This window comes from Psilocybe cubensis, chromosome 9 (assembly GCF_017499595.1).
Source record: "Psilocybe cubensis strain MGC-MH-2018 chromosome 9, whole genome shotgun sequence".
Taxonomy (NCBI): domain Eukaryota; kingdom Fungi; phylum Basidiomycota; class Agaricomycetes; order Agaricales; family Agrocybaceae; genus Psilocybe; species Psilocybe cubensis.
In genome coordinates this window covers 2,719,550-2,740,460 of record NC_063007.1, presented here as the reverse complement: position 1 = coordinate 2,740,460, position 20,911 = coordinate 2,719,550, and the positions used below count along the sequence as shown (strand labels likewise).

Sequence of the window (20,911 nt, the reverse complement as noted above, 5' to 3'; positions counted from 1 at the left end):
TGTCATGCAGAAGCGGGAAGTCTGCAGATCGGCTGTTCTTCAAATGAAGAAATCCACCTTTATGCGCAACATGAGGCTAATATCAACATTGAAACCAAGGGACCTACTTCAAGCGAGCCAGGAAGAAAAGCGGGGAATCACGTTTACCAACCCAGCGGTTCGAGCGTTACGGACAGAATTGAGGGCAGTCAGAAAGGCGGTTAAAGGAACAGATGAATCTCGGAGCTCAGTACGATCGAAAGTTTGGGGCACCAACCTGCTGTTCAACCCTCCATCCATTTGGATGACCATCAACCCGGCCGATACCCAAGATCCAATTGCACAGGTGTTTGCGGGAGAGGAGATTGACCTCGATGCGTTTTGCAATACCGCAGGGCCAGACCACACTCGTCGAGCCACGAACATGGCATCGGATCCGTACGCCTCGGCACAATATTTTCACTTCATTATGAAATTGGTGTTGGAAGAGCTTTTGGGCATTAAAAAGTATCCACAGGGACGGTTGGAACGTGAATACGGCGTGCTGGGGAAAGTGCAATGCTATATCGGCACGGTAGAGGCTCAGGGTCGAGGAACTCTTCATTTGCACACACTTATATGGCTGAAGGATGCGCCCAATGCAGACGAGATGAAACGAGCGCTATTATCAGAAAGGTTTCGAGAGAAAATGCGGAGGTATATCGAAACGGTGATTCAAGCGGATATTGGTGGAAAGACGAAAGAGCAAGTGCTGGCTATTCCTAAAGTCGCAGGTGTTGGGTACTCTAGACCGGTGGATCCTCGCCATGCCACTGATCAAGAGTTGCTGGAGCAGCTGGAAAAGTTAGTGAGGGCCATGCAATATCATAAATGCACCGCGGCCGCATGTCTAAAATTAATCAACGGACGGATGCAGTGCAAACGGCGGGCACCCTTCGAGAAGGCAGTGCATGCATGGGTGGATGAAGTGGGCCGGTGGGGTCCTAAGAGACTGTGCGAACTCCTGAACGCTTTCAATCCCTGGATTATGCACGCATTACGGGCGAATCACGACTTGAAATTGATTTTGAGCGGAATGGATACTGCAACCATTACGTTCTACATCACCAATTATGCCACGAAGAAACAACAGCGAACCTCAAACTTGTCCGCTCTGTTGGCCAATGCCTTTGCCTTCTCGAAAGCAGCGGACCGGGGTGTTACCGATATGCAGCTCGTGAACAAACGACTGATCCAACGTTGTGCCAATTCCTTAACTCGTTATCGAGAGTTTAGCGGCCCAGAAATAGTTAGCTACATCATGGGATGGGGGGATGTTTACGAATCACATCACTACATACCGATTTTCTGGGATCCGGTCGCCCGTACGTTGAAAAAGATGTATCCAGAACTTTGCAAACCAAGGTATGACATAGAACCACCAACACATTGACTTTGCGAGCTGACTGTTCCTTGACAGAACTATTCCACCACAACAGAGTCACGAGGAGAAATCCCCACCCACGACAGTCGAACCAGACGGTACAACCAGCGATGATCGGGAAGGGTCTGGTGGCAGCACGCAGGTAGGCAGAATTTTTGTGTTATTTTAAGTAGCATTGTTGACGTTGCCACCAAAATCAGGAGCAGGCCCACGATGTTACATTGGAAATGGTAGACGGACGTGCCATGATCAAAGATCAGTTGCGCGACTACGTTTATAGGGGGGAGGAATTGGAGCATATGAGTTTTTTAGATTTCATGCTGTTCACATACGAGGGAGATCTTGGGAAGAAAGGTGGACCACGTCCTGAACACGAAGGAGATGCGGGCCACGAAGGAGTCGAAAACGGGAGCATCAACGTCGAGTCGACAGGAGGTCTAGACATGGAGGAACAGGGCGATGGGGTGGCACGAGGTCGTCCTATGAGTCAACGAGTACCATACAAAGAAGGGGCAGGCAAGGCGAGCCGTTGTCGTATTATCCGTGGACCGGGGCACGAGAGGCTACCAAGGTTCGTTGGCCGTTGGTTTCCACGAAATGACTGTATGGAAGATCATGAAAAAGAGTTCTACTTTGCGTCAATGGTTGCATTACTTTCGCCATGGACGGAGCTGCAATCGCTGAAGGGAGAGTGCGCCACCTTTGAAGCACGATTTCAACAACTTTTGGGCGAAGGCAAAAGGAGAGTACACACCGTAATCCACAACATTCAGTACTACTATGAATGTCTTGATGGAGCGCACGCGCGAAGAGAAATGGAGAAGAATCAAGGGACTCGAGACCAACCTGTGGAGTGCGAATTGGACTTCGAAAACGAGGAGAAAGAGATGCTAGAAGAGGAGATGCGAGCGGATCCGTTTTTCGACGAATTAACGGAAGAGGATGTAGAGATAGCGCGGATGGGCAAAATACCCGCCAGGGAGACGCTTTTTGCAGCGGCAGCACTCTATGAAGGAGAACGAGTCGGATTTTTTGAGGAAGAATGCCCAGACACAGTGTGGAGAGCAGGTTGTCGCGTGGCAAGAGGAGAGGAGGAAATAGACAGGATAGCAGCGTGGGACCAGCAGTTGAAAGAAACTGTTAGAGTGACAAACGCAATGGATGCCTCGTGCGACAACATGACGAGCGATGAGAGAGAGCCGAGGGTATTAGGGTCTATAAACCACTTACCACCCCATGTCGAAAGACTAATGGACGAGAGCTATGCACACTTTGATATGCAAACCGATTCAGGGCGTCCAGTCCGTGGTATCGAACGACGCCTTCTAGCGTACCTTAACGAGGAGCAACGTCGTGCCCATGATATTGTTGAAAGGAAGCTGGTGGAACATCTGACAACCCGTAAGTACTCATTCAGGCTAATGAAGTTCATGATGGAACTCAATGGTAGACAACAGATGGGCACGCCAAGCAGCTTTTGATGCTGATACTTGGGCAAGGGGGTGTTGGGAAGTCAATGTTAATCGGAGCTATTACGGAGACATTTGACTTTTACGGCCAACTCAACATCTTAGCAAAGTGCGCCACTACGGGCATTGCGGCCACTGATATCGGGGGGCAAACGCTACATTCATGGGCCGGTCTTTCAAAAAATACCCCACAAACTGATGAATGGCTGGAGAAACCCTCGGCTGAGATGCTCGCTAAGCGAAAGCGAAATATAGAGGGGAAATCATTCTTGATTCTGGACGAGGCTTCAATGGCCGACAAAACAGCCCTTCAACTAACGTCCGCCGTGACGGGTCATGTTCATGGCAAAGCGAGAGGTGCCAACGCCGATCTACCATTTGGGGGAATGCATGTAATTCTCACCGGAGACTTTCATCAATTTCCTCCGGTGCGTAAACCTCAAGGAGCGTTGTATGTGGAGAGCGAGAAGGACTCGGTGCGCGCAATGTTAGGCAGAGAAATCTTCAAACAATTTGAGACAGTTGTCATTCTCGACAAACAAATACGGGTGAAAGACGTACAATGGATGGAGATTCTGAATCGCCTGAGAGTCGGAGAGTGTGACTACGACGATATCGATGAAATAGAAAAGTTGGTTTTGGAAGACCAGCGCTGTGTTGTACCCGATTTTACTCAACCACCCTGGGATGACGCTATCCTAGTAACTCCTCGGCATGTAGTCAGAGAGATGTGGAATCAAGCAGCGATCAAGAAACATTGTCATCGCAGTGGAAACATCAGATACATTGTTGAAGCGGAGGATACAGTGAAAAGCACCGGAGAGAGGGCATCGATTGCTCAGCGATGCGAAATCGCAGCGATGAAAGAAGATCTCACAGGAAACCTGACGGATGTCATTGAAATTGCGGTTGGCATGAAAGCCATGATCAAGATAAACATTGCTACAGAAGCTGATATCGCGAACGGCACCAGGGGTATCATTCACGACATAATATTAGACGAGAGAGAAGGAAGACATCCAGTAATTGAAAATGGTGTGGCGAAACTGAAATATCCTCCGGCCATGTTGCTTTTCAAACCCAACAAACCAACTCATCTACGTTTTGAAGGCATTGAACCGGGGCTGATACCTTTGACCCCCTCTGAAGCAAAAATATCAGTCAAACTGGAGGGCGAGAAGAAAGCGACGACCATTATGCGGCGACAATATGCCATCACGGCTGGCTACGCGTTCACGGATTACAAGTCACAGGGGCAAACCATTGAGTATGTCATTATTGACCTAGCACCCCCTCCCAGCGGCAGTTTATCACCATTTGGGGCGTACGTGGCCCTGTCAAGGAGTCGGGGTAGAGATACAATCCGTCTGCTCAGAAAGTTTGACCACAAACTTTTTCAGCACCATCCATCGGAAGATCTTCGAGCGGATATGAAGAGGCTGGAGGAGTTGAATAAACAGACGAAAGTACGATGGGAATTCGATCAACAACAGAGAATCGGATTATATTAGATTAGAATACATTTTTTAGTAACAAAAGAAGGATTTGTTAATTTTGTGTACGAGGCTGAACGACATGGTTAGTGAAGATAGAAATAGGTATGATGAAGACTCACATTGGTAGGACGGTCCATTGTCAGATCGTCAGAGTTGATGGTAAGCCACATCGAAGGGGGGCTGGTTACTGCATTGTTGGATTGGGGTGCAGACATGACGGTGGTCTTTGACTTCGTCAAACAGACGTGATGACAGTGGACTTCGACTTCTTAGGAATATATGCGGAGAGTTGAGCCTGTAGGATAAGGAGTGAGTTAGACAAGTCAAAGAGAAGTGAAAATTTAAATGGACAACCAGGTAGATGGCGTCGGTCATGAGTGTACAACGTTCAGGGAGAGGAGTACACAGTGCGACAAGGTTTGGTACAGTCGTTAGAACCAAACAATGTCTCAACATTCGTCCTAGTCCAAATGGCAGGGTAAGGTTTGGCAAACACATTAGAACCAAACAATGTCTCAACATTCGAGTGCAAGTCCCAATGGCAGGGTAAGGTTTGGCAAAGACGTTAAAAATAGCTGTGACAAACAACGTCTAAACATTCATCTTTTCAATAGTGGGGAGCCTTAGCTTTACAGCAAGGCCATGTTAACTGTCATGTTTTTTGGGTCACACTCTGCCTTGTCACTCATGACCCAGTAAGTCTCTGTGAACCATGAATAGTCTTCAAGTCCCAAAGCTAGCAATCAAAAATGGAGTCTGGCAGTTACATAACCGGTTGACTTGGGGGCAATAGTAGTGCTACTCGTAAAATTCATGTGGTGTGTACTGTTGGTGTGCCTTTCTGAGTTTGAATGAGCTTGAAAGCGGCCAACATGCCGACCGCAGCAACGCGTCTTTATTTCGCGGCGTGTCTCCTCTTTGCGCGCGTTTTCAGCTGTGTTTCCCAATGCCTGGCAGGGTGCGCATTCTGTCAACAATTACACCCATCTAGAGCAAGCCTCTCAGCACGTAATCGACGTGATTTCCGATCTTAGTTTGCGTGATGTGAGAACATGATTGCGACTGTTTGCTCGTCGACCGTTTTTGCATCGTTAATGAGGAAAATTGCCATTCTTTCCCAGGAAGTGAGATTCTTGTCCTTATTTTGCTGATATCTAGGTGCATGCTGTCTCTCTAATGCGCGAGTACGCGCCATATTGGAAGAAATTGATACGAATAGGGGGATTCTAGCGAGCATGATTACTGATCGGCCAATCGGCATGGGTATTGATGGATTCAAATACCGCCATGATGTGCACCACATCAATTTTATTGTCAATAAATCTTGAAATTTAATTGCAATTTGATCAATCAAAAAAATTCAGACAAATTACTATTTTCTTAAGCCAATACCCCTAGTGTTTAATATTGGCCAGGTGGTGTAGTGTTAATGTATACACTCTACATTTCCTTTCATTTTTCCCCCAAGTCAACCGGATATGTATCTGCTGGACCCCATGTCATGAGTGACAAGGCAGAGTGTGACTCAAAAAACATGACAGTTAACGTGACAATTACATGACAATTAACATAATACAATATTATGGCAACAACCTAGCTAACATGTTAGATAGCCACATGACAGTTAGGTGCCCATCGTGTAATGAGAGTGAAATAGAATTTCACCTGCCAACTTTTGTTGTCATATGTTTGTGCATATTGGGTCGAACCTCACGGGCTGGAACATCGAAGAACAGTTAAGCGCTTGCTCAGAAAACCAATCGTCTTCGTAAAAACGGTTATCAATTTATTGTGGGTAATGGGTAACTATACAAATCTGGATTTTAGAGCGAATGTACACGAGTTTTCAAATTTCAATACAAAACGAGAGAGCATTAAAGAATAGCACAATCACTCCGAGCATAGTCTGAAAGAAAGTCACTTAAGGATCTAGGATGGTAGTACAAGTCATCAGTCAACTAACTCCCAATGGACTAATACTCATTCGTGTTGTGTGTAGAATCGGTGTGCCCGCGTGAATCATCTAACATTTCACCAGATGATGTATCGTGAATTTTACATCAAACGAACCGGAAGGATGGTTTGTCGCCTGGTAGGGAAACCAGTCATCCTGTTAACAACACGAAGGAGATTTAGGAGTGTCTGTAACATGATTGGCATAGACTGAAGCTGGGAACGAGTTCTGCACAGATTCACACTCCCTAAAAGTGGCTATGTGTTGTCAGTTGCCAAGTCTAGTACAACTTTTGTCTTTTACGCCTGGTTATATCTCGGCGATATACGGGTGGACATGACAGGATGTGCCAGAAAGTGTACAACGTGGACACCAGTCACACGGCTCGCACCAAGCTTTACCAAGCGCCCAAGAGCAACCTAAGCAAGCGCCAATTCTATTTATATCGCAAGCTACCACAAGGTCGTCTACGCTACGTCTTTATATAATACAGTCAAATTGGCAAAGATAGCAAGGACGTGCAGAGCTCGGGGTAGCTACGTGATTGCAATGGAGTACGAAATCTGCAAGCATTATAGCATAATCCAGGACCAGTATCAATAATGATGTAATTTTCCACTAAATATGTAATAGAACGAGGTGGAAGAAATGAGTTGGGACTGACGGTCGGATATTTAAGTAGTGTAGCGGAAAAACTGAGAACATGGGGTTAGTGGAATTATGAAGTTTGTAACAAAAGCTAAGGATATCACTCACAGATGCATAGTCCCCCTTTTCTCGCTCAGAGTGCTTCATCTCCTCGGTGTACGAGTCGAGAGTATATCCTAAGCTTTTCATGCTCGCATCGCGTCTGGCATTCTCACGCTTAAGATAAAGATGCATGAAGAGTGATAAGACAAAGCTCATGGACACTGTCGCAATCAGAAGTCCGTGCCCAGAGTAGTATCGAGGTGCGTCTTTGGAACGATAAGCGAAGGCAGATATTACCCCTCCCAAGTTTCCGAAACCTGCATTTCAAGCGAATTAAACGTTGATGACCTTAGATTAATTTTTCGGACAGTATTTCCTGTGTACTCACCAACATGCATCGCAATACCGACAGCTCGTTTAGTCGATCCTCCAATGTTGTTGCCATTCCACGCAACTCCCATGGGTACATTAGGATAAATTCTGGGGAAGAATATGTAAATCAATATCCAGTGATAAAAGGTAAGCTAAGGGACTAACCCAGAGACTGCAAAAAAGGTTCCGGCGTATTGGACATGGGAGTTGCTGGTAGAGATAAGAAGGACGAAGCCAAAAATCGCAACGAGGCAGCACGCCATCATATAACGACCTCGCTCCTTAGACTTATCTGCAAAGTAACCGGCGGAGATTGTGGCAACACAGCCAACGACGTAAGGTGGCACACTCATCAGCTGTGACCTATTATTGCTGTACCCCATATTTTTGACAATCGTCGGAAGAAATAGCGAGATAGAATAAAGCGGAGTGTATATGCCTTTAATTCCGTGTCCAATAAGATTAATAGGTTCATCATAATGGTCGATAACCTTTGAATCCGTACATACCGATAGTAATGAGCATGTGGACGTATATTTTCCAATCGCGAAGAGCGGCGTAAAGGTAGCGTATATGATACTCATCCGCTAGCGAAGTACGATCCAGCTTCAGCCGGGCTTTGATCTCAGTTCGTTCCTCTTCTGTTAAAAATCTGGCGCTACGCAGCAAAAAAATCAACGTCAGCGTTGAGCACAGGCGAGAAAATGTACAAACTTACGTCTCGGGGTTGTCGTGAATAATCCACTTTGCGAATGCCGCAACAACAACCGTTGCTATACCTTCTAGAATAAAAATCCAAGCCCACCCTGGCTTTCCTCCAACGCCCTTCATTTCAGAGATTCCACGAGCCAGAAGACCTCCAAATGCACCCGCAAGTGTAGCGGCAGAGAAGAAAATGGCCATACGCAGGCCACATTCATGCCTGCGGTACCATAAAGTGATGTACCACGTAACTCCGGGGAATAGACCGCCCTCTGCAAGTCCAAGTGCCATACGAACAATGAGTAAGCTCGCAAAATTCTTGACCAGTCCCATCAGGGTCATCGCTTAGAAGGACATAACTCAGCGGTTGGATCTAGACGCTGGCTCGAAATTGAACCTACATATACCCCAGGCGAGCATAATAATGCACAACCAAAGTGAGGGACTCGTTCGCTTCATCATAATATTGCTTGGTATCTCCGCAGCAACATACCACGGAAAGAAGACGGCGAGCGCAATCTATACACATCCAGTGAGACGTTGACACTATCAGTAAAAAGAAAATGGTAAAGTACATACATTATAATCGAGATTTTTCATGTTTAAATCCTGCTCCAAACCAGCTAGTCGCGCATTGCCAATGTTTGTTCGATCAAGGAATGAAAGCCTGGAAGGCAGATGTGAACGTTAAGTCATCTGAAGAACATCCTTGAGATGACTTACAAGTATAACAATGACAGAAAGGGAACAATGTTCCAATCTAATTTGCGCAATAGGGCAGACGTACGAGTGCTATCGAAAGTCGGACCTTGCGTGTCTTCATTGCTCTGGTAGGTAGAAACATGAGGCTTCTCCAATGATACTGAATCCTCGCTGGTCTTGGGCTTTGAGAGTGACATTTCTGAGTGTCCGAGGACGACAAAAAAATCGAGAGGGGTGAAGAAAAGAGTGTAGCTCTTCGAATCGCGTCTAAATGGCTTTTGGGTTGTACTTGGCCTGGTCCTATGATAAAACCTCCATTGAATTATATAGGGAGCGCGCAGTGAAGCAAGTTGAAAGTGACCAGGGTCGTCCAATAATGAGATATGTATCTTCAGTTGGATCTCTTGGCGCCTACCTTGGCTCATGCGAAACGAGCGCTTCCCTGCGCTTCCGATGACGGCTCAAGTCAATACGTAAAAATACATGTCGGTTTTTGCAAATCGGACTTATACGATGCTCAAATGAGAAATCATGAAGCCCATATAAGACTGGATATGTCCTTAGTTTCCGGAATATATATATCAGGGAAAGAAAACTTGTTGAGCTAAATGGCTACGTCACCCGTTGGCCATTGGTAGACCGTGTATCCCGAAACGGAACACACAGTAATTGTTGGCCTGGTAGTTCTGTACTAAAATCTTTGTAGAACTTGATGAATGATTGGGATGCCTGGGCTGGAGTGTGTTTGAGCGAAGAATTTGGTGTACCGACGGGTGCTTCGGGAGCAGTTTCTCCGAATGACAACAGGTTGAAACAAAGCACAGAACTACCGGCTCAGCGCTCAACGCCCAAGTGTAATCCTTGTCTAAGAAACCTCCTCGGCAACAATGCACTGGGTGATCCTCTGAACATCGGCCCTTATTTGAAATGCATGCAGGACCAAGGCCTGATCTCCACATCCCCCCGCGTTACCCCACGTCCAAGCAACATAGCCAAGAATCTGATTATGCCATGTGCACCATTCAGAGAAATAAAGGTCTTGTTAAAATGTGGGTAAACTTTGATGGAGTAGACGGTATAAGATTTGTGCTATCATCACCGTATTCCGGTGCAACGGGAGTCCGATGCTTCCTCCTATCCAGAGTATGCCAAGCAGTCGAGCTTTTGAAGTGCTGGATTGGCGCGAATATCTCACAATGAGAAGGCTTTCTAGCTCTTAGCTCATTGGTGAAGCATATCCGAAGGTCGTGTCCCCCAGTCCAATGACCACTTTGAAGCCAGATGAATACGAATTCGTACAAATCTCTGCAATACGCATCTGATGCGTTCTGTCGCTACCGCCATTTGTTTCGTCACTCATCATCTGGTGCACTCAAGGGTATTTTGAATGACGTATATGTCGGTTTTGAGTGCACAAAAATAAAGATGTATGATATCAAATTGAGGTTTTAAATAGAAAGTACCTATAACTTCACTCAGCATGGTATCTACACGGGTATTACTCAAGAGAAGTGCTTGATCAAGCACCTGTTATGTTATAAAGCCTCAAGGTTGGACGCGGAGCGAATAAGCCTTTCCGCTTTCTGGGAGCGTGGTGTAATGGAGCATTTATATGGCTTCGGCATACTGTGGTTTCCGTGAGTTACCGATGCATGCAAGTAGGTAAAAAATTCACTCACCATACCAGTGCTGACAGGTAGTCATGTTGGGGCTCGATCACATTTCCTTCCTCATCGACAGCTTTTTTAATATCATAAACAGTCAAGAGAGAAGCTACGGCAATCCAAACAGAAGAGAAGGCCATGTAACGTCCAGGGCAAATTCTAAGCTGGAATCAGTATATCTGCATGATTAGATACAGATTGTCACACATACCGTCTACCGAAGCCCCAGCATGCGTGACTAGGATCTCTCACTGATTTATTAAATTTTCCGTCCTTCATAAATCTGTCCGGGTTAAATTCAAACGGATCAGGATATACGTCTTCGTTGTGCAGCATAGCCCTAAATAGAACACAACTAATTAGACAGATAACACATATAATATGATTACCGACCATGCATTTGGAATGACAATCGCCCCGGCAGGTAAGCGATATCCCTTGTACTCATCGTCAACAGTTAATAGACGAGGAATTGCTGTAGTTTACTTGAATTAAATTTGTCAACGGATAGATGTGTTTGTAGCTCACCAATAGGAACGACATCTCTCCAACGAAGGGTTTCTTTTACTATAGCGGTTATGTACGGTAATGACTCCTCATCATCAAAGTCGGGCAGGTGGCCAGGCTTGACGACTCTATCCAATTCTTCCTGGGCCTTTTTAATAACCTCTGGTTTGTCCAGTAATCCCAGAATGCAAGAAGCAACGGCTGATACTGTCTGCGTGAGGATTCTCTTTTAGTACAGATCATCGGGCGTAACTTTAAAAAAAAATCCTCACTGTGTCGGATCCAGCTACAAAAGAACAGAACGATTCATGACATGAATAAGGTCTTAATCTACCACTTACCCGCATACATAGTGCCAGTCACACCTTGAATGATATCCTCTGCATACGCGTCGTCTGTGGTACCATTCTCAAGCTTTTGTAGACTCAAAGATGCCACACAAAGTGACGATACTCCGTTCGCCTACAGAAAATCACATATGAGTCCACGATACCTTTGGCAAACAGAGAACATTGCCCACCAAGTTGCGCTTTGCGGCAGCAAATGGAATTTCAACCATATTCAGAGCGAGCTTTTTCCATTCTCGAGCCTTGGTCTGGAATCCAGCTCCGGGCATCCACTCGGGAACATATTTGAGGAACGGAAGAACGTCGACCAGAAACGCGCCAGGAACACCGGCCGCTACCAGCGGATGGACACCTTGCTCTGCTGTCCTAATGTAAGGATCATCCTTTGGTTTCACCTCTAAGCCATATGCTACGGACATGATGGTCTCTCCAGCCATACTACAACATAACGTTAGAAATTTGATGATAGTTCAATGAATGTTACATACTGCCGCAAGTTCCCAATCACATCGTTAGGCATGTCGAGGAACCGATTCAACAGGTTACGTGCAGCCTTTAAAAGGTGGGGTCGGAAACGGGCGGCGGCAGTAGGATGGAAGTTATGGTGCATAAGTCTACGGTGGCGGCGCCTGGAACACTGGAGTCAGCCGTATATTAGGGTCGGAAAGGCTATAGAAGGGTTCACCATCGCTCCCCTTCCCATACAATGAGCATCGATTGCAGTAACAGCTATGATAAAAAACACACCATATTTCATGAAGCCAAAGTTGAAATTCCATCCCATCAGTTCGTTGATCATAGGCATCCGAGCTCTGTCCCCACGTTATCAAGTATGGACATCCGCTGTGCCAAAAAGCCATCATTGCTTACCTGTCAGAATATATCGAAGAGCGCTTCTCAAAAAGTTCAAGGATAGCTTCCCAAGAGTCGAGTACCACAATTGATGTTCCCGCAACATTGAGGTAGAGAATATCCGTGTCTTGAATCAATCCATTACCATTAACGGATCGTTCGCGTGCGAGTATAAACGGGACCATACCAAGTTCCTTGGACCACTTGTGGTAGGTTTTCCATTCAAAGGATGTAGGCATGTCACGAAGGTTTCCAATTATCGGAAGACCTTTTGGGCCTGGAGGTAGAGGAAGTTGAGAGTAAGGCGACCGTCTTTTCCTACGCTTCATCAAGTATAGGGCGAGAAAGACGCCAGTCGCAGCCAAGCTGGCTATAGTAGAATCGAGTTGTAACATAAAAGAACGTGGGGTATGGGGTAACTGATAACGAGTGGGTGTTGATGTTTGAAGAGACGAGCGTGAGGATGAGAAGGCTGCCCGTTATTAAAGCATTGGCATATCGAGCTTGGCCACTCTGCCTCATATATAAAACATGTATTGTTGTATTCTCAGGGAGTGAAGGATATCATCATCCGAGCAATTAAGTCAGCCGCCAGCGACGGTCGGGCCCCGAGACAATCATCAGGGTCGACGGAGATTGCCACTGTCGCGGGAATGTCCTGTAGTTTTTGGTTCATGGTTGTGCTCTTGCGCTGAGCTCTTTCCTCTGGAAGCACCCCATGACGCGGGTTATCACGGTGTTGCTGTGAATCAAATAGAAGACACTAGTCACAGAAGACATTTTTTGGCAACATGGGAAGTATAAAGATAGGTAAGCTCAGAGCGGCCGGTTTGGTTCTGTGCGGTTGCCGAAAAACTTACGAGAGTTTGTATGTAGTACGTATTTTATGTTTGGGCGCCACCGGAAAGACTTCAAAATTGAATGAGATAGTTCTGCCATCTTTTTTGGACGACATTGGACGATTCCTGTTCGGTTCGTTGACTGACATCTGAGTATTTAATGAAAAGGTATATGCCGACGGTTCGATAAGACCATATTACATACAGTAGTGGTGGTTGTATACACAACCAACAACTCCTGGGAAATGTTGGCGCACTTTGAGGGGGATCCATGATTCATAAGACTGATGATTGACGCCCTACAATGTTTGCGGGTTCCCACCGACTGTTCAACAAAGTTGTGTTGGTATCCGTGACAATTTGGACTAGGCTTAAACCTCTAGCAGAGCATAGACTGATTTGGTTCTAATTGTATCGCCGCGATCAGATTTCAGGTGAATTAGATCAGAACGTAAAGAAGGACATCGAAACATATAAATTTTAGCTGCTTCTTTTCTTTATGTTTTGATAGCGTTGTGATGATGATAATGCATTCACGTGAACGCTCGTCATGTTTGGTACACGGTGGGCTGGAAAAACAAAACATGACGGTTCTGTCAATGGCTTGAGACGCAAGCGGTCCGCAAGTATGTCGACGGACCGGCATATTCTTGACGAAGTAGATCTTTAAAAACCGAGGACGTCCAATGGCTGAATTGCAACAAAACCCATGGGTAATTTCACGCCAACCGCACCCTTCGCATCCAACCCTCTGAGGACAAAAGATGACCTGGCAAGGTTTTTGGTGGGTATCCTAGATCCTTTAGCAGCGCATACTTCTCCAGGAGGAGCGCGTATCCACCTCGGACACACGGCCACACATTACGACGAGGCAGCAGCGCAACTAGAAGGTTTTTCTCGGCCCATTTGGGGGCTAGCTGCATTGCTAGGAGGAGGGGGCGACTACGATGGCACCAAGCGGTGGGTAGACGGGTTCAAGAACGGCACAGATCCCAAGAGCGATGAGTTCTGGGGCAACATGCGCAACAAGGACCAGCGCATGGTCGAGTGCTCTGCCATCGGCTTCGCCATCGCAGTTGCAAAGGAAAAGTTGTGGGACCCACTCAGCGATGAGACCAAGAGAAACTTTGAGGATTGGCTGGGAGGCATGAACGATAAAGAGATGCCGAACACCAATTGGCTATGGTTCAGGGTGTGTGACCATGACTTCTGATTCGCGGGGCCGGAAAATTGTCGAGCTGCTGACACAAATTCTCTCTGCCTACGCAGGTATTTGCGAATCTCGGTTTGTCTCGCGCAGGTTCTGCCCGCTTTGATGCGAAACGGATGAAGGCGGACCTGGACCATTTGGATACTTTCTATATTGGTGACGGGTGGTCCAGAGACGGTCCGGAGGGTGTAATCCAACTCGACTACTATTCGTCGTCCTTTGCTATCCAGTTCGCACAGCTGGCATACTCAAAGTTAGCACAAGGAGACGACCCCAAAAGATGTGAAGAATACCGAAAACGAGCGAGAAAGTTTGCGTTTGATTTTGTGCACTATTTCGACGACGAAGGTAAGCCTGATTGACGTCTCGCATGAGTTGAAAAATGGTTGACTTCGATGTACGCCAGGTCGTGCGATTCCATTTGGAAGGAGTTTAACATATCGATTCGCGATGTCATCCTTCTGGGGTGCTTTGGCCTTCGCAGATGTCGATCTCCCTGCGCCATTGACGTGGGGAGTCATAAAAGGTTTGCAGCTTCGAAACATCCGATACTGGGCGAAGCAACCTGGAGCATTCTATCCCGACGGCACATTGACGATCGGATATGTTTACCCCAATCAGAGCATGACCGAGAACTACAACTCTCCTGGATCGCCATACTGGTGTTGTAAATCCTTCGTCACTCTCGCTTTACCGGAAACACACCCATTCTGGGCATCAGAGGAAGAACCATACCCTGAGCCGCTTCGTGGAACAGTGAAAGCCCTTAATCACCCCCTTCATATTACATCCAACCTTGCAGGACATACATATCTCCTATCATCTGGGCAACAATGTTCATATCCGGTGAAGCAGAGTGCAGCAAAGTACGGGAAACTGGCGTACTCTTCGGCATTCGGCTACAGCGTCCCAGTTGGAAATGGAACCCTCGAAGAGCTTGGCGGTGATAGCACGCTGGCGCTGAGTGATGATAATGGCGAAACGTGGAAGTGCCGTCGAGATACAAGGGAGGCCAGGATTGAAAATGGCAAGTGGTTAAGGTCGATGTGGTATCCTTGGAAGGATGTCGAAGTAGAGACCTGGTTGGTCCCTCCGCATAAGGACACGCCTCTGTGGCACCTGCGGGTGCATAGAATCAAAACCGGTCGGGAATTGACTTCCGCAGAAGGCGGTTTTGCAATTTATGGTCAGGGAGAAGATGGTCGGGCGCTTGAACCTTCGACAGGCGAGGCGTTTGGCACGTTCGAACAAGGGGGAGAGGGTAGAGCTGCTTCTCGGGCAGGCGTTTCCGGCATTGTCGACCTCGTGGGTGTTGAAAACGGAAGGAAGGGGCGCGCACTCCGCACAGACGCCAACTCAAACTTGATGGTTGCCCGAGCTGTACTGCCTACTCTTCTGGCAGAGCATGAAGGAAACGATCGGAATATCTGGCTTGTGACAGGGGTCTTCGCAATTCCCAGTTTCAATGAAGAAGTCGGCGCGCGTTCAGGATGGATTGAGGAGTGGAATAAACGCCCAGCTGTCCCTGCGGAAATAATGATTTTGATTGAGGGAAAATAATTTAATAGGTGTAGTATAGCAGACAACATGGACTGGAAAAAGCAAGGAGTATAAAACGTGTGATAAATCATCCCAACATGCACTGCAAAATAAAACCTACATTAAGTCGCTCTCTTCAGCCATGCGGAATCTTCGCTTTCCACTCCCGAAAGCGTGCACGCATCGACTAGAACACGTTTGTGGGTATGATTTGATTCACCATATTCATGGACCCGAATAATGCATAGGCCAAGAGTCGACATCCAAGTAATACTCTCCAAAATAGTTGGACAATACAACGATGTGCATGATGCACCCCATTGAACACAGTTTGTTTAGACACCAGCGAAGGCTGAACCTGGACAGAACCTTCACTCCATCAAAAAAAGCTTGCGTACATTGACTAGAATGTGGACATGACTTTGACAAATCATGGACCCGAATGATTCATACTTGATCATCCGATTAATGTTCTTCGAGGTAGTCGTGAAATAGAAGTGTTGTGTGATACACGTCCTTCGTTATGTTTTTGACGCAAAGGAGTTGAATGGTGGAAGACAAGGAACGACGTTCGGATATTTTTCATCGTCCTTCGGATCACGGCCATCGATAATTTGGTACCGATTGACGTAATGATGTCGAATTAGCTTCAAGTCCCACATATTTCTAAGGTTTATAGCTAAGTAGATGGAAAGCACGTACGTGTATGGAGATCGAAACGAAAAGTCGCAATTGTGCGCCTTGTTGTGAAAATATGTAGGCGCGTCAAATGAGGTACGCCGGGCGTATGGCGAGAATACACTATGACGATACAGATTGTCTATCACGTAGTGGCACTGTTCGTCGCCCCAGCTCGTGCGTCCTTTCTGAGTTTGCCCTCTCGACTTCCCTATTATTCAAAAATAAAGTGATACATCATAGCAGATGTCGAGGATGTACTGATGGTTTGTAGGGATGATTATAAGGAATTTGCTTTCCTACACGATATATTCCACAGTTCCCGAGCACCCATCGAGAGAAGGGGTTCTAGGGGGTTTCAATAAAGCAATCCTCCTTTGTAGCACTCTTCTCTACTCTTCTATGCCCGCTCATTGGGTTGACTGTCATGAATTGCCCATTCCTCGGTCTCAAGAATATCAAATCGTTAGATTGACATCGACGTTTCCATCAACGTTGCCTGCCCAGACATTTATTCACCGTCTCGGACCCACAACGATGGGACAAGTCAGGATCCACTGATCAAAGCCATCTTTTATTAGTTGAAAGACTACAGTGGCGGAGACAGGGGACTGCTGCGTTTCGTAGCCACTGCCAGTGGCGTTGCACGACCTAAAACCTGACACGACTTTTGCGACAGCTTGAATGGTTCTCGGGCCCTGCGCAAGCTGCGTGCCTTTGTTTGCTGTGCCACGAATATAGATTCAAATGGTTTACCAGACCAAGGTGCCATTCTAACCGGATTGATATCGCGGGGTTGATTCCTTGTTTTTTTGTCACCTCCTGTTGCTGTGCCCCCATGCACATCACCGTGCCTAATTACCAAGTGTCCTACTAGGTAATTAAAAACAATAAAGCCAAGGGCACGTACTGCAAATCTCATTGTTGACATGACGAGTAAGATACGCCTAGTGACAACCGGACTCGAGGACGGGATAATTTAAAATGACCAGGAGGCTCAAGATGAATGGATCTCCGCTCAGGGCCACGGCAGTGCTTTATTAAAAACGTGTCATGCCAGGTCTGTTAGGTTTCTTCCCCCCCACTCGTTCAATCTCGGCCGGGATCGAGGAGCCACTGTAACGTATAGCGCGTTACTTTGACTTACTTATACCCTTCTCACTTAGACTTGTTCGCTCCTTGATGGACGTAACCATCTTCTTTGCCATTCTTACTTTGATAACACACTGAGTGAATCGACTCTCTTCAAGCCCTTCCAGGCTGGTATTACTGGGAGGCCACCATCGTTATCCATACGCAATTGAGTTGCGAGCGCGTTGCGGGTCGAGAGCCCTGTTCGCTCCCTGACATGATGTTTCAGGAGGTCCCTTGTTCGGCATCGCTCTCGATTTCCCAAACAAGGGATGTCTTACCCGGATGCCACCCCAGCGATGTCGACGTCCTTTGTTATACACGCATTCCTGGCCGTCTGCGAGCTTGGAGACAAAGAACAACCTGGCCAAGCGTAGAAGAGTATAATGCCCCAGCAATTGTATCTCTCATCTCCAAAGTTTTAGCCTCTGTGTCATCGGGGATTAATCGATATGTCGGACTACGAAGACAACTTGATGACTCGTGCGTTTTTTAATTTACCTTAGCGCCATGCCTGACTGCAATTTTTCAGGACGAATTCGAATGCTGACCAAGCAACAAGTGAGACTACATATGTTTCACCTCAGTCTGCAGGTATGTTTCTCTGCATCCATTTTGGAGGAATTTAGAAGGATGACGGATTGGGAGTTCAGTCGCTTCTAGCTTGAGCGAAAGCGCACCTACCCCATCGCCTAGTGGGTATTCATCCCAGGACTTTGTTGATTTTGCTTACTGAATGGGTCACGGACAGGTCTTACTGGGGTGGGCTCAAGTAGCGAGCAACCAGACTCGACGTCTGCGCCTTCGAATGGTTGAGTTTATTCCCGCTATCCCGACCACCGATTGCGGGTGCTCACAATTTTTCGAATCCGCAGCTCTATCAGAGTCGAATGTTGAAACAACAACTTCTATATCCTCCACTTCGATTGCACCAGAACAAACTGTCAGCACCTCCGAAACTGTTATCACCGCGGGACCATCCCAGTCTAGCATTACGATCTCAGAATCCTCGACACTTACATTTCCGAGTTCTGCATTCCCCGAAAGCCAGTCTACGATACCCCCGACATCGACGTCACCACCTTCATTAACGCCTTCGGAAACAGATATACCCGATTCAACCGCGACTGTGTCTTCAAGTACTTCGCGGCAGGGCCCAAGCTCTATAACTACTACATCTACCTCGCCGAGCTCGGCAAGTTCACCCTTGGCTTGGAGCGCAAGCTCGAGTTCGTCGCGGATGGAGGCAGGTGGGACTTCTTCGTTTTCCTTTCCGACATTGGGGAGCACGGTGTCTCTTCCTGTATCTTCTCCCCCATCTTCGATGTCGGAATTTACGACCACTTCGTTCCCCCCTTTCACGTCCGTCTCTTCGGAGGATACCTCTAGCACGATTAGCTCGTTCACCTCTGAATCTTTAACTTCGTCTTCCTCCTTTTCATCTTCATCGTTACCCACTTCCAGCCGAGTAACCTCATCCTCGTCAACTCCTACCTCGTAAGTTGTGTCTTTTCTCCTGCACCGAATTAACTATTCTAAATTCATGTGTGTTATATTTTAGTGATGCCATCTTCAGCACATCTTCTGACACGACTTCAAGTCAAGGTGAGCACGGCGATGATTTGCTATTTACAAACTCTGATACCATTATTTCAACAGATACTTCTCCTGCCAATCGTCCTACCCGGACGATCACAATCACGAGGGTGTTCACCACTACTTTTTCAGACGGGCGCACAACGACAATAAGCACTGTCGTCGAGACCGGTGTGCTGCGAACCGATACCCCTCAACAACTTGGGTAAGATATAGTCTAAGCATATTTTTCTATTGCGTTGTATTAATTTCTATATACAGTGGTTTGGGGAGGAACACCGGCGCTATAGCAGGGATAGCTGTAGCCGTGACGCTCGCCGTCATTTTCGTCATCTTTCTCCTGTTCTACGGCTGCAGGCGTTACAGGGCACGCCAAAACTTCGATCGCGGGTCTATCGACATTCTCGCCCGAGCCCGCGAAGTATGGAGACCGCCTATTGACGGGGACGACGATGATGTGTCTTATCTGAGAGGCCATAATTCTTTGAATCGGCGGCAGACGTTGGGCAGCCAAGAGCACAGTGGGGAAGGGGGTTACATTGGACAAGGGTCTTCCGGAGACCATTTATCGGGAGAGGGAGGTGGGGCGGGCAGCGCTGAGAGTACTAACATCGGGATGGCATCCGCTATGCATCCTACCTTTGGCGGTCAGCCGTACATGCCCAATATGACTCAAACTATGGGCGACCCGTTCGCACGACCGGCGCCTGTAGTTTTACCGGCGCACTCGGCTAACGACGGGCATGCCGCCGAAGGCGCTAAGCAGTATTGGTGGGGAATCAATGACCCTCAGGCCGCTCGTGATATTGGTGGTAGACGCTCAGAAACCAGTGAGAACGGTGTTCCGCAGATGGCGAGTCGAAGTGCCGTTTCGTTGACAGTTGTGGGCGGGTCAGGGTCTTCGGGCGGCCATGGGTCTGGTTCTTCTCATGGCAAGTCGGGGGCGATTAAAGCAAAGCGCAATTCGATGAATGGGCCAAGGCCTATGCCAAAATCTGAGGGGCGCCGCCATAGCTCTACCCCACCCAGTGCATTCGTTGGTTCACTTCGCGAACCTGCATACGACTGTGAGCGTCAAGAACAATCAGACCGGAACAGTGTCAAGGGCTTCCTGAACCGCCTTCGCACTACCAGCCATCGCGTGTCGACACAAAGTATCGCGACACTTCGCGGTACACCTGCACCACAACCGCGTGCAACTACTGACGACACAAGCTTCCTCCCCCCTCCCGGTGTGTACAGTCCGTCGCTCCTGAATCCACCTCAGGCGCTTCTTCGGTTCCCCCGCGGGGTGACTGGGAACGGGTACACCTCCCTCTCTCCTCCTTTGCCTCAAATGTCTAGTGCTGGATACGATCTTCATCCGCCTAGTTTCCCCTGGCCAACTATGACGTTGCCGTCTGCTCCATCGCCTGTACCAACTGACGCGTCTAGTATGGTCGAAGGCCTTCTCCATCCCCGACTGGGAGCTTTGGATACCGCACAGCAAGCGAGCACGGCGAGTCTCCGAGATCACGAAGATTATACTCGGCCAATAAACGGGGTGAGTGTTCAGCGCTTTGATGAGATTAAAAGTCCATTCCGGTACTCATACAAGAAACTTTTCATGTAGCTTGTTAATAACCACCTCCGAAGCACCACGACGTTTGATACCCTGAACTCCGAGGAAGGAGGGCCAATGATTGCATCTTAAGTCTTGATAATTTTCTTTGCATCTTTCACGACCCAAACCCGACCCCATTTACGCCTTGCCAGTCAGTA

General features: G+C 47.4%; 4 protein-coding genes across 4 annotated transcripts; 2 read left to right on the top strand and 2 right to left on the bottom strand.

The window, feature by feature from the left end:
- Nucleotides 1–6,995: 6,995 nt before the first annotated feature.
- On the bottom strand, nt 6,996–8,984 carry JR316_0010264 (putative transporter; the record flags this gene model as incomplete). Its single annotated transcript, XM_047895934.1, has 9 exons — nt 6,996–7,016; nt 7,078–7,328; nt 7,400–7,491; nt 7,549–7,822; nt 7,893–8,041; nt 8,102–8,429; nt 8,487–8,604; nt 8,665–8,752; nt 8,809–8,984. 9 exons carry the CDS (start codon nt 8,982–8,984, stop codon nt 6,996–6,998), a joined length of 1,497 nt encoding a protein of 498 aa, XP_047745653.1.
- A 1,338-nt stretch (nt 8,985–10,322) lies between these two features.
- JR316_0010263 (Cytochrome P450 monooxygenase 98) lies at nt 10,323–12,396 on the bottom strand (the record flags this gene model as incomplete). Its single annotated transcript, XM_047895933.1, has 10 exons — nt 10,323–10,413; nt 10,467–10,610; nt 10,663–10,791; nt 10,845–10,926; nt 10,980–11,169; nt 11,231–11,244; nt 11,300–11,420; nt 11,479–11,743; nt 11,794–11,934; nt 12,176–12,396. 10 exons carry the CDS (start codon nt 12,394–12,396, stop codon nt 10,323–10,325), a joined length of 1,398 nt encoding a protein of 465 aa, XP_047745652.1.
- Nucleotides 12,397–13,705: 1,309 nt separating this feature from the next.
- On the top strand, nt 13,706–15,766 carry JR316_0010262 (uncharacterized protein; the record flags this gene model as incomplete). The annotated part of the gene is made up of 3 exons (XM_047895932.1): nt 13,706–14,188; nt 14,266–14,554; nt 14,613–15,766. The coding sequence occupies 3 exons, from the start codon at nt 13,706–13,708 to the stop codon at nt 15,764–15,766; spliced, it is 1,926 nt and encodes a 641-aa protein (XP_047745651.1).
- Nucleotides 15,767–18,006: 2,240 nt separating this feature from the next.
- Nucleotides 18,007–20,843, top strand: JR316_0010261 (uncharacterized protein; the record flags this gene model as incomplete). Its single annotated transcript, XM_047895931.1, has 9 exons — nt 18,007–18,037; nt 18,087–18,148; nt 18,306–18,497; nt 18,545–18,804; nt 19,019–19,051; nt 19,116–19,159; nt 19,214–19,355; nt 19,412–20,693; nt 20,763–20,843. 9 exons carry the CDS (start codon nt 18,007–18,009, stop codon nt 20,841–20,843), a joined length of 2,127 nt encoding a protein of 708 aa, XP_047745650.1.
- Between the last annotated feature and the right edge of the window lie 68 nt (nt 20,844–20,911).